Raw genomic sequence first — 26981 nt, 5'->3', positions numbered from 1 at the left:
GTTAAAATTTAGGAAGTTGTCCTCTGAGAATTTTATTTATCTGTCTACTTATCTATCTATCCAAACAACCAAACATAACAAACTGGAATTTAACTAAATTTAACTGAACTGGGATTAAAATAAATTCTTTAGTAACTTGGAGTTTCATTTAATATGTGACAATTTCCCATGCCAATACTTTGCTGTAGCATAATTTAATGCAATAATGGCTGCATATATTTCATTTCACTCACTGCACCCTGATCTATTGGGCCTCTTCTGGTTCCTTGAATTCGCCATGTTCTATCTGCTAGGATACTTTTCTGTGTACTTTCTTTTATCTAGTTAATTCATACTTAATCTTCAGATCTCATTATGCTCAGCCTTTCTCCTAGCCACTAAGACAAATATATATTCACATAGCTCCCTGTATTCTTCCTTCACAGTATTTAATTTTTTTATGAATAATTGATTTAATACCTATCTTCCCTACTCAAAAGTAAGCCCTACAGAAGTAGGGGCAATATTTTATATTTTATATTTTTTATTTTTTGAGATAGTATTTATTTTGCTCTACATTACATCCTCAGACTCCCTGGCCTAATATATCAACACACAGTTTATAGAATAAATGTTGCAAAATGAATGGCACAATTCTTCACATTTAAGCTGCAGAAATTCTTTGTTTTGTTTTCTGTGTACTTTGATAACCCAGCTTAATTGCCTCCACCTTCAAAAACACCTTTTCACTGTTAATTTGAGGGCACATGTTCTTTGTTAAATGAAACAATCGTGAAAAAGAAGTGTTGCTCACAAATAAGCTACTAATTGAAGCTTTTGTCCCCCCACGGGTATAATAAAAGAGAAAAGCATGAAAAATGGGAGGGTTTTAGAGAGAAATGTGCCCGGCTCTTTGCAGGGGTATTGCTGTTGCTTCCAGAAACTCTAAACATTTGCTTCCCCTATTGAATGAAAACTGCATTTGTGTGTGTGTGTGTGTGTGTGTGTGTGTGTGTGTGTGTGTGTGTGTGTGTGTGTGTGTGTACTAGTAATAGTAGTAGTAGGAGTGAGAATGGTAAAGTGGTTCTTATTTTTACTTTTTAAACTTGAACCATATAGATATTTGTTCTGACTGGAGCTGGGCTGTTCTATAACATAGCTAACTTTGAATTACCACACTAGTGGAAACTGGCAATGTGGAAAAATAAAATATGGTCATAATCTAAATCACCTATTTCCAGTCACTTACTAATTGTACTTTTATTCATAAGCATTGAATTATAGTGATATGTTATATTTGTCCAGGACTTGATTTTAAGAGTTTTTTGCATAATTGGTTTACAGTAGGTTAACTCACAGAAATAGACAGAATCCTCAAAACCCAGTTCTCTTAAAACCAGAAGTTTATTCTTTTGGTCTAGAGCAGGCGTTCCAGGTGAGCAGCACTCAGCTCTTACGAAGGCCTTCAGGGACCTAGGCTGACTGACAGAGGCGTGAGGACAAGAGAGTTGAGTCTATGTAACTAACCAGGCCCAAACTAGGAAATGTAACACATTACGGTAAGATGTACTAAGGAATCGGGGCCCTTTTTCCCCCTAAGGATATATATATGAGCTAGTAACAGAATCTACACTGAGAGACACACTAGATTCCTTTAGTGTGAATTCACTAGAGAAGGGTGATCTCATACCTTAATCCAAGTAAGAAAAGGTGATGGCCTAAAACAAGGTGTTTGCAGTGGGAATGGCACGAGGTATGACGACTCGTGATTGGCTGTGGAAGTATGGGAGAGGGACAGTTACAGGTGACTCTTAAGTTTTGCTGAGATCTGGAGAAGGTGCAGGTGCAGAGGGAATCTGGGAGATTACTTTTTGACGTATTGAATCAGAGGTAGAAGTGGACAATATGGGAGGAAATTTCCAATAAGAAATTTGCCAACACAAGTCTGAAGCTCACAGAGTGATGGGAGTTGAAGATAAAGATTTCAGTCACCAGCATTTTGATATCTAGCGTTTTTCCTTTCTGCATTCTCTATGTGCCTGCAAGGAAAGAGGGCCCTACCTGACCCCTTGGGAGTTTATGTTCCTTCTTTCCCTTCTCCCCTATAACTGGTGGTCAATGACCCACTGGTGAAGAATAGGAAAGTCCTTGCCTGGAGGGGAACAAAATCTGGGTGTAATTTGCACTCAGCTGCTGGTAAATCAGGCTGAGGCTGGGACTTTGCCTGAAGGCACATGCTGTGGTCTGTTTGTTTTTATTTTGCTTTTGTCCTGCTTCACTTTCTTACCCTTCTCTTTGAGAGCACTGCCTCAATGAATCCCCATCTTGTCTAAGGATCTATATATGGAGAGTCAAATTTAAGACAGACAATAATCAAGATAATGAGAGTTATTAAGGTAGCCCAGGGAAGGTGTGTAAAATAAGGAAAAGAGCTGCCCAAGATGGAATCCTAAGAGCAACTATCTTACCACAAAGGTGGAGAAAAAGAGCCAGGAATGAGCCTGAAGTAAAGAGGAGGTAGAAATGTGCATGTGTGTTGGGGGGAGGAGGAGAGTGAGGTGCTGTGAATGGAGAATGTGGTGTCAGACATGGAAACCAACAGAGAATTTCAGGTCAAGAGTATGAAATGATACAGAGAAGTCAAGTTACATAAGAAGTGAGAGGATCCAGTATTTATGGCAACAAAGAGGACTCAATACACCCTATTAAAGATTGGGCATTTTTAATATTTTGGAAGACAAAGACTAATATTCATTAAAAAAAAAAGAGGAGACATTTTTGAGTAACTATTAGGGCACAAGCTCTGTGATAGTGCTATGAGGAGGGACTGAATGGCAGTTCCTTGCCACAAAGGGGCCAATAGTCTAATTACAGGAGTGATAAGTGTTGCAACAATAGTAAGTGAAAGTCGTTACTAGTGCACAGAGGAACACTCAACATCTACTAATGTTTTCTTTACCTTATTGATGACTCCAGAATAATTTATACAGTTGTTTTGATTTATACATCATATTTAACATAATTTCCTGCTACAGTTCTTTTAGCAGTGTTACGTATGCATGTATGTTCATGGAGAATCAAGTAGGCTTGATTTCAGTATACTTGAAAGTAACGGGAAAAGAGCCACTTCTTGATTGTGTGGATATTGCTTATTTTCTTGTTTATTTACACATTTATTCTTATAATTTTTAGTAAAAAATAAATTCTTTTAGCATCAGACAGAACAAAGAAAGCTTTCATTTTATGAATAGTTAATTTCTTCATCTGCAAATTCATCTTGCACAAATGGATGGTCTGGCATTTGATTATCCACTCACTTGTAGACTATCTTTGTGTCTGGCTCTATGTGGCTAAGTTATTGTACCTTAGGAAGACTAACTGGAAAAAGCAACAGCAAGTTGCTTTGTTCTCCTTGCCTCTAAATCTGCAGTGAACAGCGGCTTATGGTATAGACACTGCTACAATGCTCACAGAAATGTATTACTGAGGGAGTCTCCACTTTGGGGAACCAGAAGACAGTCATCTCTTCATTGTTTCTTGTCTTGTAACTTTGTAGCAAGCGAAGTCAATGATTTTGAAAATCTGCTTCATTTATTTAAGTATTAGAGACTTACCTCTTCTTAATTGGGCCATTGAAGTCCTGCAATTTTTAATTGCAAGTTTTCTGTCTTCTATCTCTTTACTACTGTTTGTCAGTTGAGGAGGTGCAGGTGCAGAGGGAATCACAAAAAAACGGATGGGATACATTTAGAACAAAATTTAGTCCTTGTCTTGGCACTAACATGATTTCAACTTATGGAAGTCTGGCAATCTAGGTAGTGACAGCGCTCTACTTACAACTACTTTTCAGACGCTCCCCCAACCCCAGACTGCCCCTCGCCTCTTCTCCCTTGTTTGTTGCTATTGCCATTCCAATATTAAAGGGTAAAAATTTAAAGATTATATAATTATGAATGCTTTGCTTCCACCTTAGCAAAGTACAGTTAGGAGCTGTAAACAATATATTGAGTAATCTCAATTTCTGTGTGATTAAATAAATTGCGAAACCAAATATGTTACTGTTTAGAATTTTTTTTTCCATTTTGCACTTGAAAAGTGCAAATGCTATTTTAAAGCTGTATGTTTTGTTTCCTTACATTGACTTTTCCCACAATGAGATCTAATTATTTAAAACCTTTGGCATCTGCCTTTCATTTCAATGTAAAATTTAGTAAGGCCAATATATCTGAAAAACAGAAATTCCTTCCTCCTTTATGAACTTCAACGACAAGAAAATTATTAATAGATCCTTTTCCCTTGATGCCAATTATTAGTGTATTTTTAAAATCCATCTCTGTGCATAAACACTCAGTCATGGGATACTGTGACCATCTTAATTGAAAATGATCACCTTTATAGTAAGAAGTCTTGTCAGTATGTTAATTATCAACTACCAACTTTAATATGAAAATCGTGATGAATCTACATCCCAAAATAATTGCCCATTCAACAAAATTCATTGAGCAGCTGTTATATGCCAGACAATATTCTAGTTGCTAGAAACAGAACAGTGAGTAAGAGACAATAATTCATTCCTTGAGGGAGCTTATATCCTGGTTGGGAATATAAACAATTAAGGAAAACAAATGTGTAATATACTAGATAGCAATAGGTGTTAAGGTGAAAAATAAAGATGGGACTAGGACTAGAAATCATGTCTGAAAGAGGTGCAGTAATGATAGAGTGGCCAGGGAAGGCCACATTGGTAAGTTAATATTTGAGAAAATATTGGAAGGAGGTGAAGAAATGAGACAGGAGGGTAACCAAGAGATGAGCATTCTGGGAGAGCAGAGAACAGCACATGCAAAGGCCCTAATCAGAGCATGCTCCAGGAACAGCAGAGGCCACTATGGCTGGAGTAGAGTGAGCCCGGGCACAAATTGAGGTAAGAAGCCTAATTGAGGGTAGAGGGCAGATCCCCTAGGGGCTTGCAAGCCATGTTCGGGATCCTGGTTTTAGTCCAACTGAGATGGGCTGAATCCTTCAGAAGGTTTTGAGCAAAGGCATGGTTTGTTCTATCTGGGATTTTTAAGGGGATCCATTCTGGTTGGTTGTTCTGAGACTTGAATAACGGGAGGCCAGGGCAAAAGCAGGAGATCAGGAAGGAGGCAAGAGATGAGAAACCGAATGGAATTTCAGCATAACTTTAGAAGGATGAATGTCTTCAGGAGGTCCAAGCTTCAGAAAATATCTGTCTATATTTGTTAAATAAGAGAAATAATTAGTCCAAGATACAGATCAAGGAACAGTACAAATACAGATTAAGCAATGATTGCTTAAAAGTACACATTGATAGTCTTTTACATCAGCATTAAAACTCAGTTACATTTCCTTTATTCTATCACACAATTATCATAACCATTTACAATTATAGGTAGTTTAAATAACTGAGATAAATACAGTAATTATGAAGGTCTCATTACTTGAATATTTAAGACAATTTTCTTCCCCAGAGTTGTAAAATTTCATATTACCTTTATTTATTGTTTTAATTTTACTTCTGTTTCCTTTTTAGATTCAGAGAATATTAAATCATTGTATTAAAACTTGGAACCATATTGTTAAATATTTAAGATATATATTAAAAATCTTTAGCCTAGATCAAAAAAATTTTTTTAACTTTCTAGCCCGATTATTAATACTTCGCTTGTTTCTTTACATAGTTTTTGGTATCCTGTTTTCTTGTACCACTACACTTTACACAATATTTGCTTTTTATGGTTAGGAAGTAAAATATCTACAAAGTCCAATTTTGTTATAATAAGTGTCAAAAATCGTGAATATTTTGAGAATTCTGGTAAAAGCCCACTTATTGGCAGAATAGCCTTCCCCAGACCAGGAAATGAGGCAATTAGGATTACGGCGACCGCGGACAAATTCACTAATACCAGCCCTTGGGAGCTAACAATAACTCCTTTAAATCTCAGATTCTCTGTATCTCCTAGTTATCTTTCATCTTCCTGCTCTGAAATTTTGAGTCTCTGATGTAATGCCAACGGTGAACAAATTAGCAATAGAATTGCCAGGTTTTTAGAGTCCCTGTGCTGTAAAACAAAAGGCAGTAATTTGGCAAAGAGCATTCACAACGCTTTCGTTTAGGGCCTGCCTCTAAATTTTGCAATTGCATAGTTTATTATAAAGACACAGGACTAGAAGGAAGGCCCAGGTATTGTTTTAGCAATCAGCAATTCAAGTATTTTAAATGTAATGCATAACTTTTTTCTCGTATTCACTGTAAACAATGGCAGATACGCTAATAAGTAGGACGCTTTCTTTAACTGTTAAGTGCTTTTTCAGATAGCCATTTATGGAGTACACTCAGGTGCCACTATCCGACCAGATCTTAGAGCATGCAGGCAAATAACACACGACCTCTCTTTTTCCTTTTACAAAGCGTAACGGACTAGACCTATTCATGTGATGCAAATGACGTCAGCCTCTACCAGGTCGCGTGACCGACACTCAACCTTCCCACTGCCCCGCCCCCTCCACCAGAGCAGGAAATCTCGCGAGAAACCGCCTTACTATCAGAACTTACTGAGGTTACAGGGGAGTTACTCAGAAGGGAAGGTGTGGTTGAGTGGTAGTTTTTGCTTTTATTCTGTTAACGTTCATGGCCGAAGTAAAGGCCTTTGGGAATTGCCAGAGTCTGAGCAACCCAACCTAGAAAACGGCGGGGGAGGCGGAGAGTGAGGTGGCAGTCATATCAGAAGTGAAACGTGGCGCGGCGGGCGTCGCCCCTCGCTTAAGAGGCTCTGAGGGAGGGAGAAACTCTGCGCGGGGCGCTGCTTCTGGGGTGGGCCCGACAGTCACTGGGAGGCTGAGACCCTTCTCTGGAGGCAGGCCATTGCCCATATCCGGCTCCCGCTGTGTCAACACGGAGCCGCGTAGAGTTGAGTGGCTGTGCCCCTCGCCCTTCCACGGAGGCACAGGGGCTGCCGCGCCCGTGTGGGGCTGTCCCTAGTGTCCGGCGCCCCGAACCGGGCTGGGGGCTTCCGTGACCCCGGCGGCAGCGCCCAGCAGTCCACGGGTTACCCCGCATCTTCCCGCTAAATCAGCCCCACATTTAGGCAGGAGCCTAATTGCGGGCTTAACTGTGTAATTTTGACGTCTCGCCTCATTTACCTAAACCTTCTCCAGTTTTCTTCCCCGCACCACCTCCTCCACCCACCTGGTCTCTCTCTAGACGGGTGTGCGCGTGTGTGAGACCGAGGGTGGGAGAGAGAAATCCACGAAGAGACAGGGTTGGAGTCGCTAGAAGGAGGTGTAGGACCAGCGGGGAGGGGGCTTTGCGAGGGAGGGGTGCTGGCAGGCGGAGGGAGCGGCGGGAGGAGGCGCCGGGGAGGAGGCGGAGGCCTGGGGACGGCAGAAGAGGCTTCGCCTGAGCCGAGCGCTCTTTCTTTCTCCGCGCAGTCTCCAAGCCGCGCGGGCTCGTGGGGAGCGCGAGGCCGCCGAGGTGCCCGCGGGAGGGAGGCCCGCTCCGGCGCGCCCCGCGCCTGCTGACAGCTGCAGCTGGGCTTGAGCTGTCCGCTCCCGGCTCCGCGGCCTCCGCCCCCTCGGGCTCCCTTCCCTCCGCCCCTACCCCTCCTGCTCCGGTGCGGATCGTTTCGCAACCGCTCGCTTCTCGCCCCTTGCCCTGCTGTTTTCTATTTCCCGGCCCCACTTCTTAAGTACTTTGCCCCCTGCTATTGGAGGGGCTGGAAAGGGGGCGGGTGGAGCGTCCAGAAAAGAAGAAGGAAGCGAGGCCCGGAGGAGGCGGCGGCGGCGGCTCGGCGGACCGTAGGGAGGAGACCCCACGCCACCCTTTCTGGTCATCTCCCCTCCCGCCCCGCCCCTGCGCACACTCCCTCGCCGGCAAGCTACTTTCGGACGAGGAAAGTGACGGCGGCCCTGGGTGACAGCGCCGCGGGGTTAGTCCCGGGGAAGCCGCGCGTCTGTTCGCGTCTTGTCTGCCGCGCTCCCAGCCAGGGGGACAGCCCGGACCGAGGATGGCTTCGACTGCAACCTGCACCAGGTTCACGGACGAGTATCAGCTTTTCGAGGAGCTCGGAAAGTAAGCGCCTTTGCCGGGCACCCGCACGTCCCCTTTCCAGCAGAGGGCGGGTCGCGTTAACCCCGACCCACCGGCCTCCCGCGTGGGGCTAGGGAGTTTGGGAGACGCGAGGAGAGGAAGGAGGGTCCCTGGGGTGTCAGCTCTGAAAAAGGTGCTGTCTTGCTAAGGGGAGGGGACGAAGAAGGGGAAAGACCCCCTCATCCCAGCTGTAGCCCATTCGGATAATCCTTAGCCCACCTTCTCCCTCTCCCCCACCCTCTTGCACTAGAGACTTAGTGGATTTACGATCCCTGCAGTTGTAGCTGTCATCCTGAGAAGTGTGTGTGTGTGTGTGTGTGTGTGTGTGTGTGTGGAGAGAGAGAGGAAACAAGAACCCATGTAAAATGCAACATAGATCATGTTTTCTGTAAATAGAGATGCCTTCTGGTTCGCCGGCTTGTCTGCCGTATGAACCACGTACAAATGAGAACTCACTGCCACAGACGGTGCCATATTTATTGATGCCGAAAGTTCAACTTGGCGTAGAGTCTATTTCTCATCCAGTAGTTGTTCTGTCCAGGAAAAGGGCCACCCGAAGGAACTCGACCCCCTGTCCCATATCCACTGCTATTCTTTGTACTGGGTTACGCGCTCATCATCATCCTTCCTAGGATTTACGTGTGCATCTTCGCGTTCTCTGGGAGGATTTACTTATACAGGCAGCGGAAAAGCCCTCGAGACCGGGAGAGAGCTTCCCTGGGGTGGCCTAGCATTGTATAAAACGGCCTCCTACACCTGGCTGGCAGAATTACTTGATGTTAAGGAAGGGGCAGGAGACCTAGTGAAGACCTGAGTAAAGGGACCTAGGGGCCCAGCTGTGAGCGTTGATTTATGTAGCATCAAACCCAAACCCAATCCGGCTATCGCTAGTTTCCAACATTACTTGAGAGGGGTGCGTTTAGATATATGTTATTGTTTTATACAGTTGAATTAAAGGAAATGTAAGTATATTTTAAATGTAATGAAAATTATATCCTTATATATTTATGTTGTCTGCTGTTAAAACATGGAGAATATGTCGTGAGAGCAGCTTAATTCAAATCTCTCCCCTCCCCCAGCCCAAAACAGGGCACAGAGCAATCACCATAGCAGGATTTGTTAAACCACACTCACATGTTCCTAAGGTTTATATTTTAATGAAAACAATGGTCATATTTACTTACTTGGAGCCACATTAATTTTTTTTCCCACCAAAATAAATAGGCAGCAGATTTTTACTGCTCCTCCTCAGCTCTGGTCTTTGAAGGTTTTTTTTCCCCCTCAGCATTTGGTGCTGTCTAAGTGTGAATTGTAAAATGTTTTCAGATTTCATGTACAAACAAGAGCCGTCGTAATTGGCAGTTCCTTTCATTTTGTTGATTAATAATGGGTGCTCCCAGTTAAATAAAATCGAATTTTATTCAACATTAAAGAAAGTCTGAGTTTCTAGGAAGAATTGTTCATTTTTTGGATATTACAGTGGTGCACTGATGCTTGACAATACACCAAATTCAATAAAAATACTCAGATGTTGTAATTTTGTAATAGAATATCAGAGCTGATTATATTGATGACCTGCTAATTATTGGTTTTCAGGGGGGCATTCTCTGTGGTGAGAAGATGTATGAAAATCCCTACTGGACAAGAATATGCTGCCAAAATTATCAACACCAAAAAGCTTTCTGCTAGGGGTGGGTATTTTCAAACACATTTATATTAATTTTGTATTTGTCATGTTGGTTGTTCTGTTGTATTTAAATATTTCTCTTAGTTATAATTGTAGACTTAGGTATCATATTACATATTAAGATTATTTCCTTCTTGAATGCCTCTTGGCCTGTACAGTTTAAAAATGACCAAATACAATTGCTATTTATTAATTTACTAAATTCTATCTGTCTTGTGAGCAGTAGCATAAATAACTATATTTTAAAGCAAATAAGTGTCACCAAGTGCATTTGCCTTTAGCTGTAGTGTGAAATAACTTTCAGAAAAACCCTGGAATGGAAGAATCTAAGTCTCACAACTGTCATTATTCCCTTTTGCTTTTGAGAGGAAAAATAGGTCATAGCTCAGTTGAATCCTATATTTCAATTGTAGTTACACTTGAACTTAATTCATTAAGGTATATTTAACAGTAATGGCTTTGGGAGGAAAATTTTATGGTTGCTATATTCTAGGAAGTTTGGCTTGTTTGTGATGTTTCTGTGTGCAGTTCAGACCTTTACTTGATCATCTGCTGTAAGGCTTCTCACAGACTCATGTAATGTATTTTACACATGCTTTATAACCGCAAAGATAATTCATACTCATAAAATAGCTGTTGACATAAGCAAAAAACTTGGAGGGGCCTCATTGCATTCTTTTTATTTTGTTGAACTCATGCAAAAGTACTTACACTTAAAGGTTAGGCATTCCAATTATTGTGAGCACGTGTCTAAGGTATTTCCATGGGAATTTATGGTTTGAAATTAAAATGAACGAAATGCCATAGTGTAAGCCCATTTCAGTGACCTGGTTTATTTTAAGTAATGAGAGAAGAAATTCCATTAGGGTTACTTTTCCTTCTTTAATTTGTCTTCTAAAAAGTGTTGCTTCCTAGTATCCTGGTATCATTCTGTTTGGGCTCTGCCATGATTTTTTTTATTTGTTGCAAATTCTTCTAACATGTACTTAAAGATTAGGTTGACATTTCAGTTTATTCATTTAAATGGGATTTTGTTGTGATTTCCTTTATCTGATTTTAAAATGATTCTGAGGAAGATCTATGTGTTAAAGTAACCAGCACTACAAATTCATGACATAAACTAATGAGAAGCTCATTATGCTCAATTATGTCTCACTTCCCCTCTTTCTATTCCACAGGAATGTTTTTAACTGAAGAGGAGTTGCTAAACTTTAAAAAAAAAAAAAAAAAACTAAAATGTCATTAAAAAAAAAGAAAGATGAAAATGTGTAGTCAGATTCTTTCAGTGCTTATATAATTTCTTCCTGTGTGCTAGGTAAGAGTAGCGCACAGGAAGGTAACGTTTGGCAAGAGTGGGGATACCAGTTCTTTTGGAGGTGTTAAAACACCTATCCTGTATCTTTTAGTGGCTTTAAATTTTCTCTCAAAATAAATCAGTCCTCTGTTTCATCTTTGCTAATTTCCTTAGTTAGAATCATCCCTTTTCATTCACCCTAATTCATACTACCTGCACCAGAATGGCAAATAAGCGTCTCTCTTCTCACATACATTTTACTTTCTTTTGCCTTCAGTTTATGGAAGATAAATCTTCTCCAGCCTGATGGAATTCCTTCTAGTGTTCCTCACCTGCTTCATACTCTGCTTTAAAGACCAATCTACTCCAAAGCCACCTTGCTCCTTTTGGATTTAATGATCTTAATTGTTCCAATTACATTTAGGGAAAGTAGGGTGAAGAGCCAACATGTGTGCTTCTTGTTCTCGCTCTGCAATTTTCTTTCCTTGTGATTACCTGCTTTATGTTAACCTGCTTTTGAAGAATGAGGTGAGGAAGAACGTGCTGGAACTAGATGCTCTGGATTTAAATTCTGATTCCCCTACCTATTAACTGTGTGATCTTGGGCAGTTTACATATTTTCCGTGAGCCTCAGTTTTCTTATCTGTAAAATGATTAATAACATAATCCTTCCTTTTATAGGGTTTTGTAACAGAGTGGGTTAGTATAGTAGAACAGCGCCTGCTATGTAATGTGCATTCAGTGAATATTAGCTGCAGTTATCTCATTGGGTTTTTGTAAGGTTCAAGTGAAATTATTTATATGATGGAACTTGAATTATAAATCCAGTGGCAGCCTTGATTTAGCTATGAGAACCCAATTTGAATCTTGGCTCTACTACTTTGTGTGTAAATTTGGTTCAGTCAATTACCTTTTCTTGATCTCAGGTGGCTCCTTCAATAAAATGAGGGTAAAAAATCCCCGTAGGGTTTCATGGGTGGTTTTGAGTAGTCAGCGGATTTTGAGAATCACTTCTTAAATTGCAAAGTGCTGTGTCAATTTTACCTATTACGTCTCACCTGTAAAATATTACAGGACTTCTTCAAAATGTTCAATTTATTTTATATTGCCACACAAATTAGAGCTATTTATAGAATGTTTATACCTTTGAAAGTGTACGTTTGTTAAATCTATACTCATATTAAGCTACAAACTCTTAAAGGAAAAATACCATGCTTTCACTTTTTCAGTATAACATTTTACAACATTGAGGACATAGGAGGGGCTCTGTACAGAGTGACTAGTTATCAGGTGTGGTTATTAGATGTTTGTAAAGGAATTAGATACCTAGTTCATTCCTAAGAACAAATACTGGGTGTAAAGAAATCTGTAAAGTAGTGTATTGAGAAAACACGCTTAAAAATATGAATTCTTTCAAAACACTCCCTTCTCAGAATATAATGATCCTAAAAAAACTTCTTTTGCAGAAAAAAATTTAAAATAATATATATAAAGGGAATTGTAGAATGAAATGCAAAATAGAATTTTTTCCCCCCTAAGGTAATGATTTTTTTTTTGGTTGCAAATGGCAGTTTTTGTGGAACATGTAATTTTTTGTACAGATTTTTGTTTGTATTATTTGAAATATCATGCCTTTGTAAATCCAAGCTTTAAGCTTACTTATTTTGAAGTCTAAGCAGGTCCTGCAACTCAAAGTAATATTCTTTAAATGTAACATTACAGGTGAAAAAGAAAGGCCATTGTCAATAAATCTAAGACCATGAGGGAATTGCCAAAAATTTGGCTATATTCCTGCATAAATTTGCACATCCAACTATACTGTCACCCAGTTTTTCTGTGCCTAGGTTTTAATGGATTTCCAGCAGACAGTTTCAGTTGCATTTCCTCTCAGCTGTTAGTCACACACACCATATTTGGGAGACTCAGTCTGTTGAAGAATTTCTTCTGCGTTAGCACGTGCATGCAAAGGGCATTCATTACAGGATACTGATCAGATAGATAAATACATTCATGTAATGTAGCTTGTTTTTAAAGTAAAAAATAGTGTAGAAATGTTTCAAGCATCTGATAGGTTACATGTAATTTCTGTCTTTTAAACATTTTTTTGGTCAGCTAGGAATAGAATGCTTAGTAAATGGTGGATAGTGATAATAGGATTTCCTCATATTAAATTGAGAATTAGAAATTATATCATTTTGATCAATTAGGTTAGCACTTAACAAGTGCTAATTTGTCCTGCTGTTTTGATATTTTGTCTACTTTGACATTTTTATAACTGTAAGGTATTGTCAGATTATGTAAAGTCCATGAAGGGCTGTGATTGCAGTTGAGAATCCAGTCGACTCCTGGTTCTGATGGCAGATGTCTTCAGAAGCTGTACATGTGTTTTATTTTGCATTTTAAAGCCTCCCTGTGGTAAAAGATTTTTTTATGGTACTAATGACTTCTTGGTGTTCATCTCCCAGTGTATTTTTTGATAATTAGAAACCACTTCTTATTACATAGAGTCGGTGATGTGCCACAAGTCATTTTTTTGTAACATATAATAAATTACAGTAGAAGCTTGAAATAATATATGTTATTATAATTATATTTTACCTCTGTTGCTTAAGTTATGAAGGGGTTTCATTTTACATTCTGTAAAACTTCAGATATAGCAGTTAAATGATTTTGGCCATCTTTGATATTGCTAGTTTTGTTAACTCCTAAATTGATGGTATTACCAGAACATGAGTTAGGACTTTATAAGACTATTTGACCATGAACACAAAGTTAGGTCTTAGCTATGAAATCTGAATATTGCATTTATATCCCTAAGTAGTCTTTGTTTTAATAGGGATGTCAGTAACTCTTGTTACATTTTTTTTTTTCCTTTTTTGGCGTCCAGACAGCCAAGAAATTACTGTAATTTGTCAGCCTCATGGTCACTTGTCTTGAATTGGAAGTAGAACTGAGACGATATAGGTGAATCAACTTGTTCTGATTACACATTATTGATTTGGCAATATGGAACTAATTGGGCAAATAGTATTAACTTTTGCAAGTTTCTCGGCTCAAACAATACTTTCAGGAAAATTAGTAAATCATTTTATTTTTGTATTTGGAATCTCTACAACTCTTCAATTTTTGAGACCCAAAGTGGTATATCATCCTTATCCTTTAGTGTCCTTTAGTTATGTTTAGTTATATTTACATAGGCTTTAGTATTAGACATTTATTTTCCTCTTTTGATGAATAAAATTATTTCATTCAAAAGTAGAAGATTAAATATATATATATCTGTCTGTCTATCTATCTACATTTCCAGGAAATAATAAAAACACTTTCAAAATTCTAGCATCATTAAATAAGGAAAACTTAAACAATGTGGTTCTTTAAGAATTTAAGAATTCGTAAAGAATGTGGTACCTTTGTCAGGTACTTCACTGTGGTGTTAAGCAGTATCACTTCTACCTGACTGATCATTCAGTAGGAATTGAACACCCTGAGAACCTTGATCGTCTATACAATATTAATCTATACTTTATATTTTCATTGAAATATTAAATCAACTCAGTGTAAAAATTTTGTTTTTATGAATTTTTTCAATTGTAATAATCATGAATTAATATTAAACATATACTAGGATTTTCTTAGGCACTTAACTTCTTTTGTTAACTCGAATTTTAATTAAATTGTAAGTCTTTTCCTTGGGCTGATACTGAGGCAGGCCAACTCCTAGTGTCTCTAGGGCAGGCTGATATTTTTGTTGACATCTGACCCTCCTCACTTATTAGGGTATAGTATGTACAGTGTTTTTTATGAATTATTGGCAGTTAGTTAATGCTTGTTTACATGGAAGGCTAGGTTAAAGCTTTTACGTTATATTAGCATCATTTAGTAAACTATACTGTGAGATATTAAATGGAATCTTAGCAAAATATTTTTACTCTAAAATATACCTTTATACTTCATGTGTCATGCTACTTTATACATTACTAAGCACATTCACAAAGGTGACCTCATTTTATGTTTCTATTTTATAAATATATAATGATTATAATGGGCAGAGTGTTAGGAAAAATAAGGTCATCTACACAAATAGACATCATGGAAGACGTAAATGGTGTTTTAAGTCTAGCATGAATAAAGTGCTGTGGATTTTCAAAGGAGGGAAAGATTACTTTTATCTAGGGAGGTGAAGGAAGGCTTTTATATATTATGGATTTAAATTTTTTAAAAACGCAATGCAGATGGGGTTCAAGTACCAAAGTCTAGGTAAACAATTTGGAGAAAGTGTTCAAAATAGTTTAAATATCTATTACAATGAAATGTTATTTTACTCACGTGGTGTGTTTGCAGCTATCAGTATAAAGTTACTTTTGTGGTAGGAAATTTTTTTGGTGACAAAATTCCTATGCTCCCAATTAAAGTAAATATAACAATACTTCCTAAGGTGAATTCATAGACCTTTCATTTGCAATAGCCTGTCTCTTATTTAGGATGGGGAAACTGGTAGGTTTGGAGGGTAGAAAGCACTACTTTGGTTTGGATTTTAAATATCAACTATTGTTATAATTATACTCAGTCACAGAACAACATTGTTGATTTTTTTTTGGGGGGGGGGTTAGGTGAACCGCTTTTCTGATACTACATTCTCGTTTTAACTTCTTAGAACTTTGCTTATTACTACCAAAATCAACAATAATAATAATAAAATAGAAATGTTAATAGCCATTGTTTAAAGAGAACCTTCTAAGTGACAGATACATATTTATGACACTTTATTTAATCCACACTGCAGCTTTCCAGATAGACAATATTACCTCCATTTTTAAATAGAGTTAGTAAATGGTAGAGGCAAGAATTTCAACCCAGTTTTCTCTGGCTCTAAAGCTTGGATCTTTTCACCATCACATCCCATTGATTGCTGTTACAGAGAGCTTACAACCTTTCTGTACAGATCTATATGTGCTTGACTGATCTCCCTACTAAATTCAGGGTCCTTTATAGAAAGAACTATGCCTTATACATCTTTAAATTTCCAATGCAATGTATGGAATAGAGTATTTCTTTGGGGAAAATATATCTTGGATTCCAGCTTGTGAGAAAAGAGTGTTTTAATTGCTGCAGTAACATAAGATTAAACTGAAGATTCAGAAGGTCTTTTGGTGTTTTTTGTTTGTTTGTTTGTTTTTTTTAGGGAAAACAATGTAATGAAAACTCATTAAAATGGTAGGAAAATGACTACAGAAGAAATGTTTTGGTGAACTTAGTTTGTTAACTGATTAACAATAATTCGTCGGATTACTTCTAAATAATTTACTTGTTGCTGAAAAGAAAAACTCAGCCCTTAACCAAAGCCCAGAGAAACCTGCTCGGAGAGCCATTCTCCTTCTCTGGCTCATCTTTAATCAGAAGAGTGGAAAACAGTTGTTTGTTTTGTTTCTTCTCAGACAGCACTGCTGTGTGTGTCACATTCACACAAAGTTGTGGCAACCGAAAGAAAAATATAACATTAAGTTGATTTGTTGAAAAAATAACTCAGGAACAGCTAGTAGTATAAAGATAAACATAAAAAATTGGTACATATTCTTTATATGCAGTTCATTGTTCTACCTGAGGTTCACTACTTTTTGTTAGGTTACATAGGGATTAAAATGTTTTTATTACATAAAATTTGACATATGCAATTATACATATCTAATTATAAAACAGTAATTATGCACACCCAGTAAACTTCCACCCAACTTAATAACTAGAACATTCCTTCTCCTTTTAAACTATTTGTGTGCCTCTTGCTGATTCCTATCCCTTGCCTTGTTCCAAGAATTTATCAATATACCTAACTTTTTTAGGAGAGACAGCTCTCATTTCCCTGTACTCTGGGATTTTATAATTCACTGGTTGATCTTAGTTGATAAATTAGTTGCCAGTGGAAAAACTATGCACTCATTAGGTAAACTGTATCCCATTTTGAGTTGTATATGTATGAATTTATGAAATGTATTAACTCTCGTATTAGTATATAATTTTACCCCCTCCCTTTAGGGAAGGCTTAGATTATTTGGAATATTTTTAGGAACAAGAAATTACTTTTGAAAAAATGTCATTTGTGATATATACACATTGGAGTCAAGAGTAAGTTATGTAAAACTAGCTTAAGATAAATACAGTAAGTGAAATTTAATCAGATTTTTATTCTGTCTTATAAGAAAGTTATAGAGGTTTCAGATATGCCGTATTATGGCATTAGTGTTTAAATTAAAATTTGATGTTTTGGCAAATAAATAGTTCTGTGATTTTTGGAGGCTGTGCTCTGGATAACTTGAATTTCTGCTGAAGTGTGTTCATTAGTAATTCAGGCCCAAACTATACGTCCCCAGGGGACTCACCAATGTTCCCCTTCTGCGAATGATGTCATGATTTCCCCAGGCTTTCCAGCAGGCTTGATTCCTTTCTTTTCCTTAGCTCATTTCAACTCCATTTCCTTCTCTTCTTTTTCACCATTCTAATTTGAACTCTTTTCCTCTTCAGCTCTTTTGAATAGCTTCCTACACAGGTTTTCCAGTTGATAGCTGCACTGGTTTTTATTCATTTATTCACTTTATCATTAGACTTCTAAGTACTCACTGTTCTGAGCATTTGATAAGATATGGAGATAGAGGTCTTGAAAGATAGACTCTACCCTCAAGGACTTCCTAGTCTGTTAATGTGGATGGCAGCCTGGCAAATACAGTATACGTAGCTTTTGAGGGCTCTAATGGAGGTATGCACAAGGCTTTCAGTGTAGATGTGGGTTAGAGGTGGTTGGTATCACAGATTTCTTGAAGAGATTTCTGTGTGAGATTGTGTTTAGAATGGTAAGTGAGCCTGATAGAAAAGGGAGAAATGGTTCCCCAGGCAAAGTAAGCAACATGGTCAAAGGAAGAAAGTCTGGCTCCACCCTCCAGATGGATTGAGTACACCTAGTACTGTTGAAATCCTCTCTCCTTTAAGACCTAGTTCAGGTGCTGCCTCCTCCTTGAAGCTGTCCCTAACTTCCTCTCACCCCTCCTTCCCTTCTCCAGCCAGATGTGACTCCTTTTTTCATCCTTTGAGTAGCTTTTTCATGTTCCTTAAGGAGCTTATCACATTTCTCCCTTTGCATTGCAGTTACTTATGTGGTAGTTTTCAAACATCTTGTGGACATTTTTAAACTTATCTTTGAATCTGTGCCTGGCATGCTAATTACAGTATTGCATATACTTGTTAATGTTTGCTGAATGAGTGGACAAATGAACAAATGAGCAAATGTTTCTGTCTCTTGAGATAGACATATGATTAACAAAGAGAGACCCTGACACATGAAATAATGCAAACTGAGTTGAAGCTTTGTGTCAGATAGCTTACACTAATTGAATAAATTAACTCCCAATTATTCATAATTCCCAGTTTATTCCATTAGTTTTCTGATGACGAATTACTCTTTGTTGGAGATAATTTTGTTTAATTCAGTAAACTTTTGAGCAACCATGTGCAAATTCTTATTGCTTTCTTTAACTGTGTAAAGTGAAGTGGCTCGATACCAAGGGGTAACATTTGTGTCATCAGTACCACTTCAGTAATGCCAGATTCATGTCAACATTACATTACTTTGACATGTTTGGGTTTTAAAATTTTTGATTCATTCTCCAGAGATGGTTACTTTTTTACTTATCTTTTAACCAAACTCATTTTTAAAAGCATTTTGGTGATAATTTATAAAGTTTGGATATACAAATCATGGATATTATTTGTTTAGAGTTATTATATGATTTTCTAGGAAAGGCAGTTAGAGGCCAGCTGTTAAAACCACTGTGTCCGTAAATTCAAAAACTTGGTAAAAAGGACTGGAAAGTGCACTTGTTTCAATATTGGAAGGTCTTTAAAACAGAACACATATTTTAAAGCACTTTAAAGTGTATATTATATAATTAGGAAATATGCTCTTCTCATAAATGTATTCCAATTATATTTTTAAATGGCAGTGTAAAGGCTGTGATCATGGGGGCAGAAGTGATTTGTGAAATTAGTTCAGCTGAACCTTCTGGCCATTTTGTAGAAACTTCATTTATGATAAATCTTATTTTTGCAAAGTAAATTGTATATTGAAAGTTACATATATATTCATATTTGTTAGAGAATTGTACACTTTGGACATACTTCTGATGCATTTATTACCAATTTGGTTAAAAATATTATTTATATTATACATATATATTACTTATATATAAAATATTATATTATTATATTATAAAAAATACATATTCTAATTACAGAATCTGAGGAATATACAGAAAAAAATAAAGGAGACACATTCATAGTTCAGTTACCCCAAACAATCACTGTTAGCATTTTGTCTTCTTTATTTTTGTCTTTTTAATTTGTCAGAGTACTAGACTAAAATATACAATTTTGTGTCCTACTTCTTTGCTTAATATTATTAAAATTCTCTGTGATACTACAATTCCTTTGAATTACACTTCACTGAGAAAAACATCAGTTTTAGTGTTGCTAGTTTTTTTTAAAATTTGTTCTTTGCTGTTATAAATGACATAATGGTAAATATTGGTTTGTAAAACTTTTTCATATTTCTGATTCTTAGGAAATATTCATGAAGGGGAATTAATGGATTAGAGGATTGGATTATCAAATTCTTGATCAATGTGGCTAGATTGCATCCTAGAAGTTGTACATTTCCACCAGTAATATTTGTACACTAACAAGTATGCTAGTGAAACTGAATTTTGGGGAGCATAATTCTACATTTCAATTTCAATTTAACAAAAGAACGGTTACTAACCTTATTTCACACCCTCTGCTAAGTGCTGGATAAACAAAAGTACAAAGATAAGGTCCTTCATTTCAAGGTGAAATGGATATGGAGTCAAGCATATTACCAGAGAGACTGATGAGTGTCACAATGGAAGTGTTTACTCATTCTGGGTATAAGGAGGTAACTGTTGGATTGCTGAAAGTTTAGGGAAGACTTACTGGAAGAGCTGATGTCTGAACTGGGTTTTGAAAATAACCACTTTTGAATTTAAAGATGGATAGAAAAGATGTAATTTAATAGGATATTATTTTTTAAAAAATCATGAGAAGCAAGGAAATCAGAAAAAGTCAATAAAGAGAGAACTGAAAAGTAGATAAATACTTTTTAAGCCTGATGATCAATTTACTGGGTATAAAGTTTCATGAAAGCATGCAAAAACTGATGGAAAGAGATGGAAATTTTTTCTTTCAGTGAATCATTAAGTGTAGCAAGATCAGTTGGAAGGTATTAAATAAGGTGGGTTGAGGGGATTTTACAACTCTGAGTCATAAGGGATAAACAGCTGATAAGAGAGGAATAACAGCTTCTTATCTCTTATCTCACATTTTGTTTTATTTAGCTTTGGGGCAGTACAAAAAAAATCGAGTGACTAAGTGAAAGATAAAAGGACAGAAGGATTAATTAGAGAGTTCTTTAAAAAACCCCGATATTTAAAGTGCCCTAGGGAATTACGTTTGATTTATAACAAAGAAAACTACATAGTCTCTGCAGTTGTGATTTAAGATTAATGACTGTTATAAAAAAAGTTTGTAGGTTTTGGTTTAAAACCAAAAGATGTCTAAAAATGGTATCGACATTATTCATTGCCTGAATTCCTAGTGTCTAGAATAGTGCCTGGCACCTTTCAGATATTTATTGAATAAGTGAATGAATAAATGACTCTCAAACTACATCATATATGATAAATATTTAGGGACCCAGAACTCTTAGCAGTAAGATTTGTATACACTATACTATTTTATGAAAAGTGCGAAGTTAGCAGGTAAATTCTGTGATGTATGTAATTTAGCACGTTTTGCTTGTAATTTAGCATAAGCTCTTGATTGGAAAATAGTCATTTATTCCTTTCACTTAAATAATGGAAAAGTCTCTCATTCCCTTAGAAGACAACTTCAATTTAAATATTTAGCTCCCTACCTAGGCTTAACCATACAGCATTCCACCTGCCCCCCCCCCCCCCCCCCGTTTTAAAGGGATCTTAGCATCTATAGAATTTTGTTATTTGTAAGGTCCCACCAGTTTTATTAGTGTTATAACTTGTTTAAAGGGGGAAGTATTGTTTTACTCAATGTATATACATAATTTATAGTAGATTTTTTTGGTGTCAAGGAAGGGCTTTGTTTATACAGGAGAAGGCCTCCTATTGACTTCAAAAGTAATGACTCAAGTTTGGTATAGTTAGTAGGGTGGGAAAAATCCTAATTCCAGATTGCAAGCAGAATTTCAGGGTCAAAGTCTACTCCTGTTACCTGAGTGTAGAGCTCCTGATTTCAGTCCAGTTTTCATTCTAGTAGAGTTGGAGAAGGGAAACAAAAAATGGTGTCAGAGAACTATTTGTCTCCTGTAAATTGGATTGAGGCCTACTTTCACTAATATTTATGTGCTTTGGAAATTATTTTTGGAAAAAAAATTCTTTGGATTGACCTTGCTTCCTGCTTCCTATGTATTTTACTGTCAGGAAAGGGGAAAACAAAATTTAATTGTTAACCTTAAGTCTATTTGATAGGAAAAAAATGAAATGTATATCATATCTTGTATTGACAGAACCAATTATTGATTATGTATAGCATTGTATCCTTTATTTAGTGCTAATAATCACGGTGTCTATATTCTGCCAGTGACTTGATGAAGAGAAGACCCTAAGGCATGCACAGGGATGGCTAAAGGATCACTGAAATCCTTTGTTTCAAAGTGAAAATGACTCTCTCAAGTGAAATTAGTATTTGTTGACCTTTTGCAAACTTTAAGAAACTATTTTAGATTTTATATTTTGGAATAATCTGAACCAAATAAATCCAAATTTAGAGATATCAGTATTAGAAATATACAATGAATGCACACAGGGTCAGTTTTAAAAATAGCACTTAGCTTTGAGAGGGTGATTTTTCCTTCATCCTGCATGTAAATGCTTCATTCAGAACTCCTGTAGCAAGCTTTGGGGGAAGAGGCGGGAAGGGAAGTGCGAAATGAGTTTTGAAGAATCCTTGTAGCCCACACGAATGCTTATTTAACATCTTTCATTCAAGGATCTAGGATGTTTCTTGACTGACTCCCACAGGGCTTGTGGACTGTGGGTGAAGGACCCTTGGATTCCGGTGCCCAGTGCTGTAAGGCCTGTCCTCCTGAGTGGCACGTTGCAGCTGTTTGTCACAGTGCACATCACATGCCCTCCCGGGCCAGGGAGTGCAGGAGGCAGCATTACCCAGCTGAAATAGCAGAGAGATTTAGGGAGCACGGAGTAAATTACCTGGACTGGAATTTGGCTAGGTCTGTGGCTCAGTAACCCCATTCCTATAAAAATGTTCTATCTGTAAAACATTTTATATCCTGTTTTGTCCCAAAGAAAATAAAACCTACCTCACTTTCCATCTGCATGATTCTGTACATTTGGGAGCTTAACATAATAACGAGGATACAATAGCTTGTATCGACTGTTGATGATGAAGGAAAGTCAGGTTAGCACTGGGCATAAGGAACCCATTTGCATTGTGCCTGTCAAAAGCAGGCTGTGGGAGGCATGAAAACAATAAAATATGCTCAGTTCCCAGAAAAAAAATTTACTGTTTGGCTTGGAGAATAGGAGATACACACAAATAATTATAGAGGAGATAAAGATGAGTAGCAGAAGAATGCATTAAGATCATTCAGTGTACCAGGTAGTGGCATTTAGTTGTGGAAGCAAGAAAGGAAGCATTGAGGGAGTAGAAGTTAAGATGACTGGAAGGAAGGAAGAAGGGCAAGGACATAGAGGTGCAGAAAGTCATGTAATGTTTGGACAAAAGATGGAGAAACAGGAAAAAAAGCTTGAAAAGATGTAAAGGTCTTTGACTGACAGGTTGAGAATATTGTCTTACATATGGTGAAGACACATTAAAGAGGGCTTCTAAGACATTACTTGGCAACAGTGAATAAGCAGGGTGGATTGGCATTGAGCGTGAGATACTGAAATTCTGAAACTTTAGGACAGTAAAGGGAAAGGAGTGAGAACACAAGGATGCCTGGGGTTTCAAGGTTGAAATCATGGGGAAAATTGTGATTTTCATATAACAAATTGAGGAGTCAAAATCAAGAACTGATTTGGATGAAGGAAGATGATGAATTGACTTGTGTTTAAGGTACAAGCTATATATTCAGGTGGAAACATCTGAGAGACCATTGAAAATTGAGTGTGGTCCTTAAGAACGGGACTTGGGAAGTGGTGCCATGTACTGTATAGGTTAAGAGCATCTGCTCTGAAATCAGACTGGCAAGGTTCAAGACCTGTGTCTGCCACTTCCGAGTCCTTGTGATCTTGGATAAACTTCCTAACTTCTCCAAGCCATGGTTTTCTTATCGATAAAACTGCAGTAATCATTTTAGCTGCAATTTGTGACTTGTCTGCACAAAGATGATGGTAAAACCTGTACTAGTGGAAAAGATCACAAAGGAGAGAAAAGATAGACAGGAAAAAGAGCCCAGGACAGTGCTGTGGAGGGAAACCTGCATTTTGATGAATGAGAGGAGGAGATAGAACTATTTGAAGAGAAGCGAAAGGTATGTCAGAAAGGAATAATGCAGTGCTTTGAACTCTGAGGGAGAGAATTTTTGCGAAGGAGGGGATGGCAGGTGTGATGTTCAATGTTACAGAGAAATGGGAAGAAATGAAGACTGGGAAAAGGCCTTGGTTTTCCATATAGCAGAGTTTCAGTCATGTTAGGGAAGTGACCATGAGAATCAGGCTCATCTGTTAAGTCCACATCATTGTAGCTGAGTGTACTGCATGAAGTAGAATGGTATATGATGAATACTTGCTAAATGAATAGAAGAAAAAACTTTCTTGGGATTAAAGAATAAATGGAGATAACATGTAAAACCTTGCTGGTTTAATAAAATAGGAAAAGAGAGACGGACACAGTGCTAAGGAGTAATTTCAGGGATTAACCTGGTCAAGGGAATTAACTTTGGTGATAAATAAAACTGAAGCTTATTTGACAGAAGAGGAAACAGGATTACTCAAGAATAGAAAGACTGATAACGTAAGGGAAGAGAGGAAAAACTATGGGGCCAAGTGATGGAGACTGTTGGGTCTGAGTGGGAACAAGAGATTAGTCTGGGAAAAAATCTTCCTCACAGAGGACAGCAGGAGAGTGAGAAGACAGCACGGTGCTGAGACATTTGGGATGGAGAATACAGTTACAGTTCAGCTGGGAAGAGAAATGGAAGCAGGATTGAGAGCTTGGAGAGAAGAGATTTGGGATGGTCTTTGGGGATTGTAGAGAGGAAGCCACGAAAAGCATCGTGCAGTGGGTGGTAGTGGGTATAGCTACCATGGCCTTGAATCTAGCCCCAAACTGCCCGAGCTCTGGGGACCTAGGGCTTTAAAAGGTGAGGCGACCGGAAATCTGGCACTTTTTAAATATTTAAGGAAGAAGGTTTCTTTCTTTAACATTCATTTTCTTTAATTTGTACAGATAGTAACAATCAAACTGCTAGAATTTAAATCCAACCCTAGGTAATAGCAGAAGCCCTTGCTGTTGTCATTCTATTATGTTCTTTCTAGGGTGCATCCAGCAGGAGAGGTGGTGGGAAGGAAGTTAGGAGGCAAAGAGTTGGGAAGAAAATTTTATTCTACAGGAATGACAGCCAGAATGACATCATTTTAGAATGTTTGGTAGCAGATTTCTTTTTCTACCTGGAAGGGAAGTCTGAGGAATCTTTAATTCACAAATTAAATCGGCTATTTTCCTTATTTCTATCAATTTTATTCAATTTCTGTACATAAACAGAAGACTCCACAGGCAGCTTTTATTTATTTATTTAGTTTTCCACAGGCAGCTTTTCATGTTTGACTTGTACATAGTTTCATCAGTATGGAAAGCACTGCTTGTGGAGAAAAATTATTACATGTCAGGAGTATGGAATAAATATTATAAAGCCATAGCTGGTTCATCCTGGATTTTTTATGACCAACATTTAGTGAGGTTTATCATGAATACTCGTTTTTATGTGCCTTGCTTACTTTCCTATCTGCATACCTCTAGTTCATTCACTGTGATGATAAGGACTTTTGGTTTGATGAGTTTTCCCATAAGCATTGGTGTGTTGAATAATTTTCTTAAAAGCCTGTGTCATTTTTCAGTTTGCGTTTCTAAGTTCACTACAAAGGCAATGAACCCAAAGATTGTTACTAAGATAGTTGTAATCAGAATGTTTCATTATTTTCTTTTTACATAAAATGTTTTTCCTTTCCCTTATTCATTTCCCCATTCTTTCTCCCTTTGCTATTACTGTTGATGTTTGATATCTAATTACTCTTACTTTTCTTTCCCTCTACCACCCGATTGCCCACAAATAAAATTGTCTTGAGTTCGGACTTCTAAGTTCTAGAAAAGAAGACATCTTTTCACCTTTCTGAGTTACTGGCTTTTGTCTGGTAAATGAAAATACTGGATATCTTTTATGCTGAGGTTTATGTAGTTCTGGACTTTGTTCTCTAGTTCCCAAGGGATTTTATGTCTTATTTTACCCTCATTATATCAGTCATCATTCATTCATTCATTCATTCACTCATTTATTGAACTATGAGCAGGTACGCTTGCAGATTCTAGAACTTGGTTGAGCGGCTACTATGGGTAGGCACAGTTCTAGATTCTAGAACTTGGTATAGGATGTGAGCAAACTTGGTATTTGAGAGGCTGGAAGAGTCATTTGGATGGGTAAGTGCAATGCAGTGAATAAAACAGGACTATAAGTTAAATAGTGACCTCAAGCAGGGTTACTTTGGATAGACCTCTCTGAGGATGTTAACATTTGTGCTGAGACATTAATGATGAGAGGAAGCAAATCATGAGAAAATATGAGAGAAGAACATTCTGGGCCAAAAGACCAAGGTGACAATGAGCTTGCACAGGGATAGAAAGAAAGTCATCACATTTGGAGTGTAATTAGCCAAGAGGAGAGATGTACACAGCGATCTTGGGAGGTGGGCAGAGGACAGATTAGATAGAGCCTTACAGCCAAAGTTAAGGAATTTGGATCTTACTTTGAAAGCCGTGGTACGCTATATTGATGAAATGGAGCAGGGAAGTGATGTAACCAGATTTTGTCTTGAGAAAATCGCTCTGGCTGCCATGTGCAAAATAAATTGAAAGGATATGTGAGTGAAAACAAGACTAGGTTGAAGATTCTTGCAGTCTAAGGGAGATGTGAAGGTGGCAGTAGAGATAGTGAGAAGGATACCTTTTGGAAAAGTATAGGACTTGCTAATGGAAAGATTGTGAGGTGTGAAGGACAGTGAAGAGGCATGACTACTAGTTTTATAGCCAGATCAACTGTCTAATAGTGGTGCTAATATTTGAGATGGACGATACTGGAGTAGAATTAGATTGGGATGGGAAACTGAGAGTTCAGGTTTCCATGTGTTAAACGTGAGATTCATCATCTGCCAAAGAAACCTCTTACCTATTAGCAGTTTTTCCTCATTCCCACCTTTCCTCCTTCCCTCGCCCACTCCAGGCAACCACTAGTCTACTTTCTATCTCTATAGATTTGTTTATTTTAGACATTTTATAGAAGTATAATCATATATTATGTAGTCTTTTGTGACTGGTTTCTCTCATTGTGCATAATATTTTCAAGATTCATTTATGTTGTAGCATGTTTTATTGCTGAATAATGTTCTGTTAGGTGGATATACCACATTTTGTTTATCCATTCATCAGTGGATGGGTCTTTGGGTTTTTTTCCACTTTTTGGCTATTAGTATAAATAATGCTGCTATGAACATTTGTGTCCTAGCTTTTTGTATAAACCTGTATTTTTATCTATCTTGTGTATATACCTAGGAATGGAGGAAATACTGTACACACACAAACAC

At 37.6% G+C, this 26981-nt stretch overlaps 1 protein-coding gene across 11 annotated transcripts in view; it reads left to right on the top strand.

Annotated features, from left to right (window-relative positions):
• The first annotated feature begins 6575 nt into the window (after positions 1 to 6575).
• The window catches only part of CAMK2D (calcium/calmodulin dependent protein kinase II delta), a 286632-nt gene continuing 266226 nt past the window's right edge, over positions 6576 to 26981 (top strand). For 3 of the 11 annotated variants that reach the window (XM_032462239.1, XM_032462262.1, XM_032462228.1), the window contains exons 1-2: positions 6578 to 8071; positions 9686 to 9780. In XM_032462239.1, coding sequence (XP_032318130.1) covers positions 8007 to 8071; positions 9686 to 9780 — 160 coding nt within the window. In that variant the 5' untranslated portion in view covers positions 6578 to 8006. Of the gene's footprint in view, positions 8072 to 9685; positions 9781 to 26981 lie in introns of all 11 variants that reach the window. The other 8 variants (XM_032462289.1, XM_032462256.1, XM_032462245.1 and 5 more) reach the window with 6 other exon arrangements.

This window comes from Camelus ferus, chromosome 2 (assembly GCF_009834535.1).
Source record: "Camelus ferus isolate YT-003-E chromosome 2, BCGSAC_Cfer_1.0, whole genome shotgun sequence".
NCBI lineage: Eukaryota > Metazoa > Chordata > Mammalia > Artiodactyla > Camelidae > Camelus > Camelus ferus.
This window is presented reverse-complemented; position numbering and strand designations above follow the sequence as displayed.